The sequence below is a fragment of the Capricornis sumatraensis genome, chromosome 2 (genome assembly GCF_032405125.1).
Source record: "Capricornis sumatraensis isolate serow.1 chromosome 2, serow.2, whole genome shotgun sequence".
Taxonomy (NCBI): domain Eukaryota; kingdom Metazoa; phylum Chordata; class Mammalia; order Artiodactyla; family Bovidae; genus Capricornis; species Capricornis sumatraensis.
Window position 1 is genome coordinate 673,535 of NC_091070.1, and position 17,096 is coordinate 690,630.

The 17,096-nt window shown below is 43.2% G+C and overlaps 1 protein-coding gene across 1 annotated transcript in view; it reads left to right on the plus strand.

Moving 5' to 3' along the window:
* The window catches only part of RPS6KA5 (ribosomal protein S6 kinase A5), a 181,832-nt gene that overhangs the window by 96,477 nt on the left and 68,259 nt on the right, over positions 1-17,096 (plus strand). Inside the window, exons 4-5 of the mRNA XM_068966566.1 lie at positions 12,291-12,406; positions 15,119-15,226. Coding sequence (XP_068822667.1) covers positions 12,291-12,406; positions 15,119-15,226 — 224 coding nt within the window. The remainder of the gene's footprint in view (positions 1-12,290; positions 12,407-15,118; positions 15,227-17,096) is intronic.

Genomic DNA, 17,096 nt, shown 5'->3' on the forward strand with positions numbered 1-17,096 from the left:
CAGCCCCTGCCGCCACCCCCCTGTTGACGGACGCCGACAGGGATTGGGCTGCCTGCTGCAGACGCTCAGGTTTTCTTCCCCTCTCCTTTCTTCTGCACCTTAAGGACTTCTGTATCTTGGAGTATGCCTGTCAAATTGGTAGAAATTAAAAATAATGGTAATATCAAGAGTTGGTGAGGGACTTCCCTCGTGGTCCAGTGGTTAGGACGCCACGCTTCCAGTGCAGGGGACGTGGGCTCGATCCTCGGTCAGGGAACTAAGATCCTACATGCCACGCAGCCAAAAGTAATAATAAAATAGTGTTTGAATTTTCTTTTTTAAATAAGTGTCAGTTTTAACAAAAAGAGTTGACGAGAACTTTGTTTTCTGAGGCATCCATTCAGTGTTGGTGGGGAATATAAATAACCTTTCTGAGGAAAATACCTGTAACAATTGACAGCTATTATTAAAATTAAAGGGTGCGTATGTTTTGACTTAGGGTCGGAGCCTATAGCGCTCTGACATCTAATGTGCATGTGATCGGAAGCCAGGTCCTGGGCTGCGGAAGAGCAGTGACGAAGAGCACTAGCGGGGCAAGTGGCAGACTTTGATTTAGAGAGTATAGATAACAGTGTTTCTATCATTAAGTTTCTGATATTGATAATTGTCCTGTGGCTGTATGAAGGAGTGTTCTTTCCTTCTTTTTTTTTTAAGTATTTGCACACTGACGGACTTAGGAGCTTGACATCTCCAGCTTATTCTCAGTTGGTTCAGGGGCATCATGTGCACACATGAAAGCACTCAGAGAATACTAACGCAAATGCACAAAACGTCAATGATTGATGAATTTGCAAAATGGATGTATAGGGATTCCTTTTGCTGTTCTTGCAAGTATTTTTTGTAAGTTTGAAATTGTATCAAAATATTAAAAAAATAAAACCCACAGGGAAGGCATTATGGTCTAGGAAAAGCGTTATAAACCAGGCCAAGATATAATGGACAGTCTTTACCAGCCTTCCTTGACCAAGAATGCAATTCCAAGTTTCCTGCCACTCTCCCTTATGATGTAAGCCTGTGGAGCAAGATTAGAGAATAATGTTTCCAAAACAGTGTTATCCAAGTTTATAGCTTTGTTTGCTGCAAAGTTTGCTCTTTGTCTCAAGTCACTGCAGTATAACGGGAAAGGTGTATGGGTCACCTTCACTGTCCTGTGCATATTATTTCTCAGAGTTGAACAGATGGTGAGATTTGGGCTGCACACAGTTGGAGGTTCTACCCTTTGGCAAGAACCTAGAGTGTAGCTCTTTGTTGCCAAATTCAGATCCATCTGCTTTAACTGGCAAATGAGTTGAGATGGTAACTGCAGGCAGGAAGGCCGAGGACTTTTTTGGAGAAAACAGGCCTGGGTCCAGTCCTGCCACTGCTGCTGCTGAGTCGCGTCAGTCATGTCCGACTCTGTGCGACCCCAGAGACGGCAGCCCACCAGGCTCCCCCGTCCCTGGGATCCTCCAGGCAAGAACACTGGAGTGGGTTGCCATTTCCTTCTCCAATGCAGGAAAGTGAAAAGTGAAAGTGAAGTCGCGCAGTCTTGTCCGACTCTTAGCGACCCCATGGACTGCAGCCTGCCACGCTCCTCCATCCATGGGATTTTCTAGGCAGAAGTACTGGAGTGGGTTGCCTTTCCTTCTTCGGGGTCTGGTCCTACAAGATAGAAATTGACTTTCTTTTTTAAAAACTTATTTATTTATTTATTTATCTTTTATTAGTTTTTTATTTTTTTAACTTAAAAATCTTTAATTCTTACATGCGTTCCCAAACATGAACCCCCCTCCCACCTCCCTCCCCATAACATCTCTGTGGGTCATCCCCATGCACCAGCCCCAAGCATGCTGTATCCTGCGTCAGACATAGACTGGCGATTCAATTCTTACATGATAGTATACATGATAGAATGCCATTCTCCCAAATCATCCCACCCTCTCCCTCTCCCTGTGAGTCCAAAAGTCCGTTATACACATCTGTGTCTTTTTTCCTGTCTTGCATACAGGGTCGTCATTGCCATCTTTCTAAATTCCATATATATGTGTTAGTATACTGTATTGGTGTTTTTCTTTCTGGCTTACTTCACTCTGTATAATCGGCTCCAGTTTCATCCATCTCATCAGAAGTGATTCAAATGAATTCTTTTTAACAGCTGAGTAATACTCCATTGTGTATATGTACCACAGCTTTCTTATCCGTTCATCTGCTGATGGACATCTAGGTTGTTTCCATGTCCTGGCTATTATATACAGTGCTGCAATGAACATTGGGGTACATGTGTCTCTTTCAATTCTGGTTTCCTCGGTGTGTATGCCCAGCAGTGGGATTGCTGGGTCATAAGGCAGCTCTATTTGCAATTTTTTAAGGAATCTCCACACTGTTCTCCATAGTGGCTGTACTAGTTTGCATTCCCACCAACAGTGTAAGAGGGTTCCCTTTTCTCCACACCCTCTCCAGCATTTATTGCTTGCAGATTTTTGGATCGCAGCCATTCTGACTGGTGTGAAGTGGTACCTCATTGTGGTACCTCATTGTGGTTTTGATTTGCATTTCTCTGATAATGCGTGATGTTGAGCATCTTTTCATGTGTTTGTTAGCCATCCGTATGTCTTCTTTGGAGAAATGTCTATTTAGTTCTTTGGCCCATTTTTTGATTGGGTCGTTTATTTTTCTGGAATTGAGCTGCATAAGTTGCTTGTATATTTTTGCCTGACTTCAGGCTCTACTACAAAGCCACAGTCATCAAAACAGTATGGTACTGGCACAAAGACAGACATATAGATCAATGGAACAAAATAGAAAGCCCAGAGATAAATCCACACACATATGGACACCTTATCTTTGACAAAGGAGGCAAGAATATACAATGGAGTAAAGACAATCTCCTTAACAAATGGTGCTGGGAAAACTGGTCAACCACTTGTAAAAGAATGAAACTAGATCACTTTCTAACACCACACACAAAAATAAACTCAAAATGGATTAAAGATCTAAATGTAAGACCAGAAACTATAAAACTCCTAGAGGAGAACATAGGCAAAACACTCTCAGACATAAATCACAGCAGGATCCTCTATGATCCACCTCCCAGAATTCTGGAAATAAAAGCAAAAATAAACAAATGGGATCTAATTAAAATTAAAAGCTTCTGCAAAACAAAGGAAAATATAAGCAAGGTGAAAAGACAGCCTTCTGAATGGGAGAAAATAATAGCAAATGAAGCAACTGACAAAGAAATTGACTTTCTTAAGTTCTGTGTCCGGAGAAGGCAATGGCACCCCACTCCAGTACTCTTGCCTGGAGAATCCCACGGACAGAGGAGCCTGGTGGGCTGCAGTCCATGGGGTCGCTAAGAGTCGGACACGACTGCCCAACTTCCCTTTCACTTTTCACTTTCATGCACTGGAGAAGGAAATTGCAACCCACTCCAGTGTTCTTGCCTGGAGAATCCCAGGGACGGGGGAGCCTGGTGGGCTGCCGTCTCTGGGGTCGCACAGAGTCAGACACGACTGAAGCGACTTAGCAGCAGCAGCAGCAAGTTCTGTGTCAGAAGTATGTCAGTGATAATCTTAGCTTGGCACATTCTCAAAAAAAGTTGAAAGTCATTGTTTACTGTGGCCATTGAAAAGCAGTCTTACTACAGACTCCTGGGAATGTCTCCTTTTGAGTACTGTGACATTCTCATGAGCCCTCCAGAATTTAACCATGAAAAGCATGTAAAATGGAGAAATTTTATGACCAAATATATAGAATTATGGGACCCCAAACCTTTTAGATATCTGAAGGACAGAATAGGTGATTTAAGACCGTTTTTCTGACAGTAATTAGCAATACCAGTTGGGAATTCCAGGAGGGAAAAGGGCAGCTCTATGTAGCATTGTAAAAAAATTCCTGTTTTTAGATGTAGAGAATAGACTTACGGACATGGAGAGAGGGGAGGAGAGGGCGAGACGCATGGAGAGTAACATGGAAACTTACGTGACCGTGTGCAAAGCAGATAGTCAACGGGGTGTGCTGCACGGCTCAGGGAACTCAAACAGGGGCCATGCACCAACCTAGAGGGGTGGGAGGGGGATTCAAAAGGGAGGGGATACAGGTAAATTGATGGCTGAGTCACGTTGAGGGTTGACAGGAAACAGCAAAATTCTGTGAGGCAACTATCCTTCAATTAAAAAATAAATAAAATTTAAAAAATTCCTGTTTTTAGAGTTAGACTGCCTATGTTCATAATCCTTATTCTTTCACTTAAAAGATTATGCAGCTCTGGGTAATTTTTTTAACCTCTCTGAGTTTCACTGTTTTCTAGAGATTAATTCACTTTCTCTGGGAGTTATGCTAGTATTTAATAGCGCCAGCTTCATAGCATTGTTTTTGAGTATCAGATTTGTTATCGTATCTGAATAGAACAGGCACATTGAAAGTGCCCAGAATCTCTAGTTGTTACTAGGTCGTTGTCTAGCCTTAAAAGCAGTGAGCTGTGTTAAGATACAGATCTTAAAGGAAGTCAGCCGAAACTCTGTTTTACATCACTTTCGTTCTTACCTGCCGGGAACCCTTCCCCGCTCACCATGACTGGCCGGGGTTACTAAGGCACTGCTTCCACACAGACAGCAGTGGCCAGCGCTGTAGATGGAGCCAGCACCGCTCGGTCCATTTTCATCGTTTGTCCACGGAGGCAGACAGCCTCGGAGCATCAGCAGAAACCGGGCATTCTCGTGCTGCTTGCTCCCATGAAGAGGGGAAAGCTGTCGCGTTGGCTTAAACAGCAACCAGCCGTCACGCTTGCAGTTCGTTGTGGGAGAAATTGGCGGACACTTGAGAAATCTAATTTCTAGAATTCTAATGTATGTGTAATTTTTGAAAGAAAAGTTATTCACGGTAGATAAGTTGGCATGGACCAAGGCCCCCCAGGCAGAGTCGGCCTTAAACAACTCCGATAGGAGACAGGTTCCACTCAGGTGCTTTATTCCATTTGAGCTTTTCAGTACTTTTTTTTTTTTTTTTATGGAGGAATGTAATTTATGCCCAGTTGGCAAGGGGTGGGAGTGGAGGAGAGGAATGGGGGGCTCCTTGAGTTATAAAGCTGAGAAGAATCTTCCTCTCAGATGCCAGTAACAATTTGGGTTTTCATGATATCTCTGTATTCCCGCCACTGCTGACTCTCCCAGAATCTGCCTGCATTCCTGATTCCACTGTTCTAAGAGAATAAAAACTTCATAATTCAATTCAATCTAATAATAATCCTTGTAGTCTTTTCTAAAGTTTGTTTTATATGTTGTCTCACTGCCTGGCTAAGCTGTTTTTAGTCTCAAGAGCAAGCGTCAGCATTCCCCTCTCCAGAGTTGCTGGCTCTCTGGATAAACGCAGAGGTGTAAAGACATCAGAGTGCAGTTCCAGCACACTCTCAGAAGTCAGAAATCTTGCTGACAACAAAGACCCGTGCTCCATTTCACTTTTGTAAGCTCTGAACCTCATCAGTCCAATTCCAAGTACAAGAAGCTCCAGGACAGCTAATGCCAAGCAAGGCTAGAAGTCAGGGATAAGAGGTCTGAACGCTCAGAAACAGTGATGCTGGGCGTCTGCGCTGCGATGATGCGGTGCTTGTTTGCTGCTGGCGAGCTGGAGGACGCTCCTCTCAGATGTGTCCCTTGTGCCAGCAGTCCACGTTTTGGTTTGTTTTTAAATAAACTTGATTGGTGTGTTTCCATTCAGATTTAGAATGCTGTCTTAAGAGTGATGTTCTGAGAACTGTTCTGGCTGGCAACTCCCTGTAGAATCTAATAGAACAGGTGGCCCCTCCCTTCTCAGCAGGATGCACACATGCTCACAGATGCTTGAAAAACTGCGCATAATTTCAGGGCATTTACGAGGAGCCTCCTCTTGATGATCTGAAATTTACCTTTCTCTTCGGCAACCCACTCCAGTATTCTTGTCTGGAGAATGCTATCGGACAGAGGAGGCTGACAGGCTACGTACACTCCATGGGGTTACAAGAGTCTGACACGATGGGGTGGCTAAGCCACCACCTTCCTGAAAGGATTTCAGAAGGGCTCTCTTGTCCCTTTTCACAGTCTGACAACGTGTGATTCGAGATGGTGATGATGGTAAGTACCGTTTACTGAGCTTTCACTATTGGTTAGACACCTGTGTGTCCTCCTTGCTGGAAGTGAACTCTGAATTGCCGCATTCACATCTGCCCTTGCTGCAGGCTTGGCACTCAGCTGAGGGTCCGTCCCCGCCTTCCCTGTGCTCTGGGCGGGCTGGGCCCTGACCACCACTGCTGCCGCCCTTCTCCCAGGCTCCGTCACCTCTCCTTGTTTATTGCAGGTGGCCTCCCTACTTCCACTCTTACTGTTCTCAACAAAGAGCCAGTCATTGGTCTATCAAAACGGAAACCTTGTCATACCGCTGTTGTGCTCAGAATCTTCCCGAGGCTTCTTATGTCATTCAGAGTAAAAGACGAAATCCTTAAAATGACCAGAGCCTCTGTGCTGTCCAGTGCCAAGAGAAGGCCATAGAAAAAGTAAAGAGAACTGAAAAATGATAAATTGGAAAGCTAAAATGGCAGACTATAGATATGTACTTACTGTCTTTCCTTTCAGCCTCTTTGAAAAGCATAAAACTATATCTGGTTATAATTATAATGTATTATTGAGGTTGTAACATATAGTTGTACTATATATAACAATAATGTCTCAAACAGGAGGAAGAGAGAGTAGGCCTGTGTGGGAGTAATGTTTGTGTATATCACTGGAATTAAGTCGGTATGAATCTCACACTGTTTGTGATAATATATGGTAAGCCATAGAGTAACCACTAAGAAAATAACTTTCTAAAATGTTTACTTAATGAAAAAGCAGTAAGGAGGAATAAAGGAACAAAGATATAAAATATATAGAAAATAAAAAAGTAAAATAGCAGACGTGAGAAGAACAGTACAGAAAAGATCTGAATGACCCATGAGGGTGTGATTACTCACCTAGAGCCAGACATCCTGGAGTGCGAAGTCAAGTGGGCCTTAGGAAGCATCACTCCGAACACAGCTTAATGGAGGTGATGGAATTGCAGCTGAGCTGTTTTAAATCCTGAAAGATGATGCACTTAAGTGCTGCACTCAATATGCCAGCAAATCTGGGAAACTCAGCAGCGGCCACAGGGCTGGAAAAGGTCCGTTTTCATCCAATCCCAAAGAAAGGCAATGCCAAAGAGTGCTCAAACTACCACACAATTGCGCTCATCTCATAGGCTAGCAAAGTAATGCTCAAAACTCTCCAAACTAGACTTCAACAGTACATGAGCTGAGAACTTCCAGATGTTCAAGCTGGATTCAGAAAAGGCAGAGGAACCAGAGATCAAATTGCCAACATCCACTGGATCATTGGAAAAGCAAGAGAGTTCCAGAAAAACATTTATTTCTGCTTCATTGACTACTCTAATGCCTTTGACTGTGTGGATCGCAACAAATTGGAAAAATCCTTCAAGAGATGGGAAATACCAGACCACCTTACCTGCCTCCTGAGAAACCTGTATGCAGGTCAAGAAGCAATAGTTAGAACTGGATATGGAACAACAAACTGGTTCCAAATTGGGAAAGGAGTACGTCAAGGCTGTATGTTGTCACCCTGTTTTTTTAAATTACATGCAGAGTACATCATGCAAAATGCTGGGCTGGAAAAAGTAGAAGCTGAAATCATGATTGCCAGGAGAGATACCAGTAACCTCAGATATGCAGATGACACCACCCTTACAGCAGAAAGTGAAGAGGAACTAAGCCTCTTGATGACAGTGAAAGAGGAGAGTGAAAAAGCTGGCCTTAAAACTCAGCATTCCAAAAACTAAGATCATGACATCCGTTCCCATCATTTCATGGCAGATAGATGGGGAAACAGTGGCAATGGTGAGAGACTTTATTTTCTTGGGCTTCAAAATTACTGCAGATGGTGACTGCGGCCATGAAATTAAAAGAAGCTTGACCCTTGGCAGAAAAGCTATGACAAACCTAGAGAGCGTGTTAAGAAGCAGAGACATTACTTTGCCAACAAAGGTCAGTATAGTCAGAACTATGGTTCTCCCAGTGAAAGTGAAATGAAAGTCGCTCAGTCATGTCCAGCTCTTTGCTGTATAGTCCATGGACTTCTCCAGGCCAGAATACTGGGGTGGGTAGCCATTCCCTTCTCCAGGGGATCTTCCCAACCCAGGGATTGAACCCAGGTCTCCCGAATCATGGTGGGATTCTTGACCAGCTGACCCACAAGGTGACCCACAAGGGAAGGCCTCGTGGCTCATACTGGCTTTTCCAGTAGTGACGCATGGATGTGAGAGCTGGACCATAAAGAAGGCTGAGTGTCAAAGAATTGATGCGTTTGAACTGTGATATTGGAGAAGACTCTTGAGAGTCCCTTGGACTGCAAGGAGATCCAACCAGTCAGTCCTAAAGGTAATCAAGCCTGAATATTTATTGGAAGAATTGATGAAGGTGAAGCTCCAGTGCTTTGGCCTCTTGATTCGAAGAGCCAACTCATTAGAAAAGACCCTGATGGTGGCAAGATTGAAGGCAGGAGGAGAAGGGGATGACAGAGGATGAGATGGTTGGATGGCATCACCGATTCGATGGACGCGAGTTTGGGTGAACTCTGGGAGTTGGTGAAGGGCAGCGAAGCCTGACATGCTGCAGTCCACGGAGCTGCAAAGAGGCGGACACGACTGAGTGAGTGGACGACAGCAAGTCCAGCTGTGCCAGTGGCGACACTCAGTGTGAATGGGTTAGTAGGTGCAGCCAAAGACGAGAGATTGTCAGAGGAGGGGAAAGACTCAACCGCGTACTGTCTGTAGTGTATACACAGTAGGTTCAGAGGCGTGTTGCTGTTCAGTTGCTCAGTTGTGTCCAACTCTTTGCAACCCCATGGACTGTAGCCTACCAGGCTCTTCTGTCCATGGGATTTTCCAGGCGAGAGTACTGGAGTGGGCTACCATTGCCTTAAGATGGCAGTACTCCCCAAATTAATCTGTAGTTTTAGCAAACCTCTCTCAAAATCCCAGCTTATTTTCTTACGAAAATTGACAGTCATTCTAAATTATGTCTGGTAAAATCAAGGAACCTTAGAACAGCTAAAACAGTTTTGGAAAGGAAGAGTTAAATAGCAAGACTAACACTTTTAAAACTTGCTACAAAGCTACAATAATCAAGAAAGTGTGGCACTGTAATAAAGATAGACATAGAAATGAGAGAAGTGAGAGTCTAGAAATAGGTCCTCACGTGTATGGCCAGTTTTTTGGCAGGGATGCCAGTGAGGAAAGGAAAGTCTTAAACTATCGGTGCTGGGACAGCTGGATAACCGTATGCAAACATGTGCAGCACGTCCGCAGTGAGCCCTGGAAAGATACCGAATCATATTTTATTCAGGAAAATGCAAAACCATGATGACACACCACGACACACCAAACAGACCTACCCTAACCCACAGCACATCAAAGCGTAACTCAGAAAGGGCCAGAGGCGAAAAGTGAGAACTGAGCCTGTAAGTCTCTTAGAGGAAAACATAGGGGTACATTTTTTGACATTGGTTTTGGCAGTGATTTCTTAAATGTGACATCGAAAGCAAAAGCAGCTAAAGAAAAACAGATAAACTGGGGTTTCTGGGAGGGAGTGAGTAAAAATATTTTAAATTTGAATCTATAGTGATGGTTGCACCAGTCTTCATATGTGAAAAACCACTGAATCTTACACTTCAAACTGGTGGATTTCACAGTATGTGAATTATACTTCAGTCAAAATAGAAAAAACCAAAAGGGGCAAAGAAAAAAACCCTTAACAGATGTTTCACAAAGGAAGGTATAGGAAAAAAAAAAAAAAAAGGTATAGAAATATCCAGTAAGCCAGGGAAAGATACTAAATAATGTTGTCATTCAAGAAAATGCAAATTAAAACCACAGTGACACACTGCGACCCACCAAACAGACCTACTAGGGTTATAACGACCGAGGGTACTGGACGCTTACCTTACAGAGACTCCCGCTAACCTTACGTCCCTGCGGTGGATGAGGGCGTCTGTTCCATAGCGAGGGTCCAGACGTCATAGCTGCTGCTGTTTGTTGTTGCTAACCTCGCGTCCCTCGCATCCCTGCCGTGGAAGAGGGCGTCTGTTCCGTAGCGAGGGTCCAGACGTCATAGCTGCTGCTGCTGTAGCCTGTTGGCTGCCTCTCTACCTGCCTTCCCGGTGCTGAAGTCTGGACCGCCGGGTAGAGTTGGTGGTTCACCTTCTGCAGTGTGCAGCCCTGGGCCTGCAGAGGACGCATGTGTTAGGAACGCAAGTCTGCTCCCTGGGCTACTGGCCTGCTCCACAAGTAGAAAGCTGCTCAGTGCTGTTTCAGGGTTGTCCTCTTAGATCTGTAGTTAGTTCTTCTCAGTCTCCCCAGTAAATGAAAGAAAAGCACTTTTTTTGTGCTCTGAGCAACAGTAACCTGTAGTAGTTCTGATTCCCGTTTTGTTAAGAACTGGCACCGAGAGAGGCTTCCTCTGCTCAGGTCAGGACACAGCGGAGCCGTGGTCTGTGTGTTAGTCACTCGGTTGTGTCTGACTCTGTGACCTGGTTCAGGTCTCTTGACTATAAAGCCTGAGTTCTTTGGATTAGATCAGGTTGCCTCAAAGACAGGAGTACACTGGATATTTTTTTCCCCCACAACCCACTTGCCTTTGAGTTTCAGAGTGATGTTTTCAGACTCCAGTATTTATTCCAGTCTAAAGGGTTTGTGTTCAGTTAATAAAGCACTAAGCATCTGTTGAGTGCATACTTGTTGGGTCTTTTAAGATGAATACATCGATCATGACTTTAAAAGGCTCAGAATGTAGCAGAGAAAGAAAGTATGCAGATATTTTTCGTGCAGCAAGATAATTGATGTTGTGTAAGTCTTGATAAGTACAGTGGGTGCCATAGGAGGAACTAATCCCCTCTGCTTGAGAGGCGATTGAAGAGAGAAATGAGTAGGACATTCACGGATGCGTAGGAGTTCCGTCATTCGGTCAGCTAACCTATGAACACCTACTTCTGGGCCGTGACAATTTAAATAAGTAACTACTTAGAGGCAGAAAATATTCATTGTTAGTTTGCAGGAATGCTGTGTTCCTTTACACCTTTTTAATAATTAGTTTGTGTTAGGATATAATTAAGTGCAGAAATCGGAAGTATCTGGCAAAATACAGAAGTCTTAGAAGGGCAGTGCTTTTTGCTCTCTTGTGCTTTGTAAAATACGTTGCAACGCAAGTAGCTTTTAGAGCCCTTTCATTCTGTGGAATCTGCTGTTTGGAATTTAAAGTTAAATGGGCAAGATAAAAATTTGTGAGTTTGTGAAGATTTTCCTTTGGTCTTTGATCAGATTGTGGTAAACTTGACAGACAACTACCCCTGGGACGTGTGCTTTTCTCAGCCCTGTCCTTTCGGCATTTGTAGCCCACGCCTGCAGCTATTTTCCGGGTGTACGTTGTTTCTCGCACACAGATGCTGTCCAGGGTGGTGGTTACTTTCTGATCAGACCGTTAGCGCTGTGTCAGCAAATGGCGCCTTAGACCGATCATGAACTCTGCTGTGGCTTGTTACTATTCCGCTCCTTGTTTACTTTTCACTGTAGCTTTTCTGTCTCTTATTTCATTATTCCTCGTGGGATAAAAAGGGCAAATTGAAAGGGAAATGGGCATCTTTTCATTTCAGGTTTTGATTCAGCTGTGTACTCCTGCTTTTACTTTTGAGTTACACGGCACAATAAGAAGGCTACCTGCTACTTAATACACAGTTTTGGAAGGACTTTCCAGACAATTCTGAAAAACAGGGAATCTGCTTTAAAAAAGTGACTGGCCATTACGACAAAGCAGTGGCTGCGATTTCTGTTTGTCTTGCTCCGTTGATCGAACTTTAGTTGCTGTGGTTGGTGATTTGGTACTCTACAGAAAGCTAGGGTTGCATGGTGATGGCACAGGTTTCTGATATGCTGCATTGGGGAAAATTATTTAAATATATGCAGATTTCACATAATAGTTTTAATAACAGTATTCTATGCTAATTCATTTGATTGCATTTTAGGGTAGTCATTAACTTATAAAACTGTATTTATATAAATTTAGTAATATTTTCTATATGAAACTATATACTAAGAATTCTGCCAAAGTAATATGTTAAAATTAGTGCCTTATGGTTAATCCAAAGTGATTAAAAGGAAATACTTCCTTTAGTTTATGAATACAAGTCAAAGACAGAAAAACTATATTTCGTTTTTAGATTATATAAATGGTGGAGAGCTTTTTACTCATCTTTCTCAGAGAGAGCGCTTCTCAGAGCACGAGGTGCAGATCTATGCTGGAGAGATCGTGCTTGCCCTCGGACACCTCCACAAGGTAAGACGCTCCACTTCCGGGGTTTGCCTTGAAAAACCTGGCGACCGAGCTGATGGTGGGGTGAAGAGCGCTGATGTGCTGGCACGGCGTCGTCCCCGGGGAGATGGTGGAGGCGCACTCTGCAGACCGCAGGCAGGCTCAGTCTCACCCTTCCCTCTTTAAACGGCTGTCTTTCCTTTTGTAGTTCCTGGGACGCAGATCAAAAAAGCAGAACCTGAGCACTTTTTTTTTGGTTTTGTTCACGAAAAATCCTAATGCTTATTACCCAGTATCATTAGAATTTTTAAAAAATTGTCCTTAAAGTAACCTTCAAGATTAGACCACAAGTCTTAGTATGTGCTTCCTTAATTGTGGCTTACTGCGCTGCAGACTCTGCCCGTATTTCTTCAGGGCACGTTTCCCTGTTAGCGAGACAACTGAAAGAAGCACTTACCTACAGACCCAGCTATCGCACTGCCGGCTGTGGCCCGCCTTCCCGTTTGTTTTGCCCCGAGTCCTCCCATGCTCCCCTCCATCCCTCCCACTCCATGACCTTCATTGACAGAAGCTCAGTTACTAAAAACTTTAAGTGGTATTCATGTATGTATGTGAGTTTGAATTCTATAAAATCAGCTTAAACTTTAAAAAAATATTATTTCAGATACTGTTAATCTTGATCCAAGATATTTTGACTAAAAACTTTTTTTTAAGGAGGACACATTATTGTAGAAGCAAACAGTCATTATGTGGATTAGGTTTGTGTGTTGCCTAAGAAATAGAAAGTACTAGAACATTTTTTATCATGATTGTGTGAGACCACAAGGAGCATGACCTGAATCACTACATTTGGATGATATGAGTACGTCATAAAGTCACTGTTTTTCCTTGTTATATGCTCATGTTCTAAACTAGATTACAGATAAAAAGAGATGAAAGAGCTGATTATGCAGCACAGAAAAGAATGGAGAGAAATGAGGGGAAAAGATGAAGCTTTTAAAGGGGCAGGGAGATTGGGATTGCAGGATGGAAGCAGCGGATGGGAGAGGCTGTGAGGAAAGATGAGAAGATACGGGAAGGGAAGGATGGAGAGATGGTGAGTCTGGGCCAGGCAGAAGCACGACCGGGCAGGGAGGTGGGGACAGGGTCGGAACAGGAGGCCTAAGCGGAGTGAAGGGGAGGGTGACGAACAGGAAGGAAAGGGAAAGTGGCTCTGGGGCGTGCAGGGCTGCAGGGCCTTAAAGCAAGGGGGGCCTCGGGTGGGAGCTTAAGTGCTCAGCTGCAGGGTGGGAAGAGGCATCCGTGTTCCTTCTGATAGAATCCATGGTGTGGAGGTGAGCTTTATGCCTTTAGTTACTTCTGTGGGATATATACACACACACATGTTATTATATATATATGTATATATATAATACATGCATCAGATTGGGCCTAGGAATAGGCTGAAAAAGCTTTGTTTTATGCTTAGAGGAATCAGATGTAATTTTTATAACATAAAAATGATGGTGGAAATCACCATAAATAGAAGCGTAAACACAAAATGCAAAGCTCCAACAGATAAGCTAGTAAATTCAGGTTTTAATTTGTATGAAAGCTGTTAATTCTGTTTATTAAAGGGAAAATCCATCAACTTTCATTATTGTTAAAACAGGGTAATCAGAAACAGAGAGGTAGTGAATATGAGGATGCCAGATGTAAACGTGATTGATGTGAAAAGTGTGTACAGATTAGATCTTCGTTCAGTTTCTCTTACTCTTACCTTGAAAAAGAGAAATACAAGGGAATAGAGCACAAAGCCAGAAATGTTAATTTTGGTGTGCTCATTTTGAATTTCTCAGGAGGGACAAAAACGGGGAGTTTTCTTGGAACTGATGTGGTAAAGCAGGTGCTAAATGACTTATTCCTAAAATCTTTTCCAAAGAGGCTGTTTGGAAAAAAAGCCATCCCAGTTGCTGGGCGCTTGTGGGCTGCAAGCCAGATGTCCCTTCAGCAGACAGTGCGCTCACGGCCGTCACGCCTCCCAGTATGGGGGGAAGGGGTCTTGAAAGAAAATGTCTAGTGTGTTTCCTTGTATAATCTTTTCAATTTTAAGAAAGCATCAAGAGTCTTCTTTTTTCGTATACTTGGTGTTGATGAAAGCACACAGTCTTAAGTTTGCTAATGCTCAGTATAAAAAGTTTAAAAACATTCAGTCCAGGCTGACAGGACAGGAAACAGGGAGTTCATATTTGTCAAGCACTGCTTGTCTAACTTGGGCAGATTTATTTATGTCATATAATTAAGATGTTTTACAATAAAACTTCCATACAAAACAAAATGGAGGGATAGGTAGAAAAGTACAGTGTGATTATAGGTGCTCTATGGGAAAAAAAAAAAGGCCAGTGCAGGAACTGGTTAGCCAGGAAGGCCTTCGTGAAGCCGTTAAGAAAGGATGACCATGAATTGGCTAAGAAAGCCCCTGAAGATCCTCTGAAGGGAGGGTGAACTCCGTCACGGAGAGTAACCCAGGAAGGAGCAGCCGTCAAAGCAGAGCCCAGAGAAGCTAGGCCGACAGAAGGGCCCCTCCTCACGGGGAGCGTGGCTCCAGAGGCCCCAGGAGCCCAGCAGATCAGCAGGGGCGGCACCCTGAGCAGGGGAATGCCATTTTGGTTTGTCTTCAAGGTTCATAATAAAGACTTTCCTAATTTACTTGTTGGAAATTGTTATTTTAAAATGCATCTTTGTTTGTTTTTACAGTTGGGGATTATATACCGTGACATTAAGCTTGAGAATATTCTGCTTGATTCTGATGGCCACGTGATGCTGACGGATTTTGGTCTGAGTAAGGAGTTTGTGGCTGACGAAGTGAGTATCGCATTTTAATCGGAAGCTAGTAAAGCAGAGCGTAAGCAGCGGCGAGAATTAGCTGTAGAAGGAGCATTGAATGGGATGGTGCGAGGCCAATTGTGGACTTTGGTACAAGTTTGCCCAGAGGGACGTTCTGACATGAATGACTGTAAGGGTTTTAGTCTGAAACCACCATGAAAGGACCCTGTTAGAAGTGACCCTTCCGTGGACGCGTCAGAATTACAAGGCCAAGTTACACACTTAACTTTCTCCGTAAAATATGACTGGAATTTTTAAATAACGCTTTGGGCCTTTCAGGAGAATTATAGCTTAGACAATAGCCAATGAAACTCACAGAACGGGGGCTTCCTGGGTGGCCCAGGCGTGAAGACCCCTGCTTCCAGTGCAGGGGTGCAGCTCTGTCCCTGCGTGGGGAGCTGAGATGCGCGTGCCCCCAGTGTGGCCAAAACCAAAGGGCTACAGAGCAGAGCACACACAGTTTACGCTACACGTACAAAGTGGGACATGTCATTATGGCCCTTTAAGCTCATTTGACAAAAATAGCAAGGATCTACTTATTAGACCTAAGTTTTTAATAAACTTGTTGTGGTTTTTTGCTCATACAAATTAAAATGTAATAACTGATACACAGATTTTAAATATGGAGGACTCTGCATTTTCAGTATTGATTAAAACTTATTATCACAGATTTATTTACTAACATTTAAAATTGTACATTTTTAGTTGTAATTAAATAATATGTAGCAATTATAAATTAAAAGCATGTTTTATACTACTAGTCTTTCAAGAGAGCTAAGTAAACTTGAATGCAAAACTTTGTTATAATATATACACAATTACAGTAAAATTTTTGTAGTAAAGGACTTTGTTGTTGTGAAACACATCTTGGATTCTAGATTAGGTGTATCCATTTCTGATTGTTTACTTTTTAGAATATTTCCAAAACAGTCTTAGGTAAACTAGATAAGTACTAGAAGTATGAAAACAAAGGATCCCAGTTTTTTTTAATCATATCTATCTCATTCAGTCACTTGTGAATACATTTTTCTTGACCTCCTCTATTGTGCTAGGTATTGGGTAATACAGTGACAGATTAGGGGAAATGGTCTCCACCTTCACGAGCCTGAGGATATAACAATATATGAGTTATCTTTAATAGGAAAATCATAGTTATAAAGCAGATGAGATGAACTTTTGAGGAATTTACTTCAAAGTTTGGTTTTTCAAACTTTTCTTCTTTGTTTAAAAATTTAGTAGCAACTTAAAAAATGTGACAGGTGAAATACGTTCATGGCTGTTTCCTCACTAAACCTGCTGCTGCTGCTGCTAAGTCGCTTCAGTCATGTCCGACTCTGTGCGACCCCATAGACGGCAGCCACCAGGCTCCCCTACAAGGAGAAGAAAAGGAGTGAAATAGGCGTGCACGCAGAAGGGGGAGAGGATCCCCGAGATGAAAACCTGACGACCAGCGGTGCTTTCAGGGAAAGGTCCACCTCGAAAGGGGGAAATCTTGAGGAAAAAACAAACAAACCAACCAAGAACCTCAGTCAAGTCCTGGTAGGAGGCCAGAAGGGGGAGTTTCAAAGACCGAGAGGAAGGAGGAGATGTGTCTGTTTTCTTAGCAAGAACTCAGCCAGTGAAAGGCTCGTGATCCAGCCAGTGAAAAGCTATGGACACTGGGTTCGCCTGGCCCTCAAAACTGCCTTTTCCCTCAATGAACACGGGCTGTTCTACACTCTGCCTGAGGATTTTCTTGTGGCTCACAATAGGTATGGGTCCCACATTGCAGTTCTTTGTTGATTCCCAATAAACCCTCTTTTGTAGAAGAAGAAAAAAATGTGGGCGGTGGTGGGAGGGAAACAGCAAG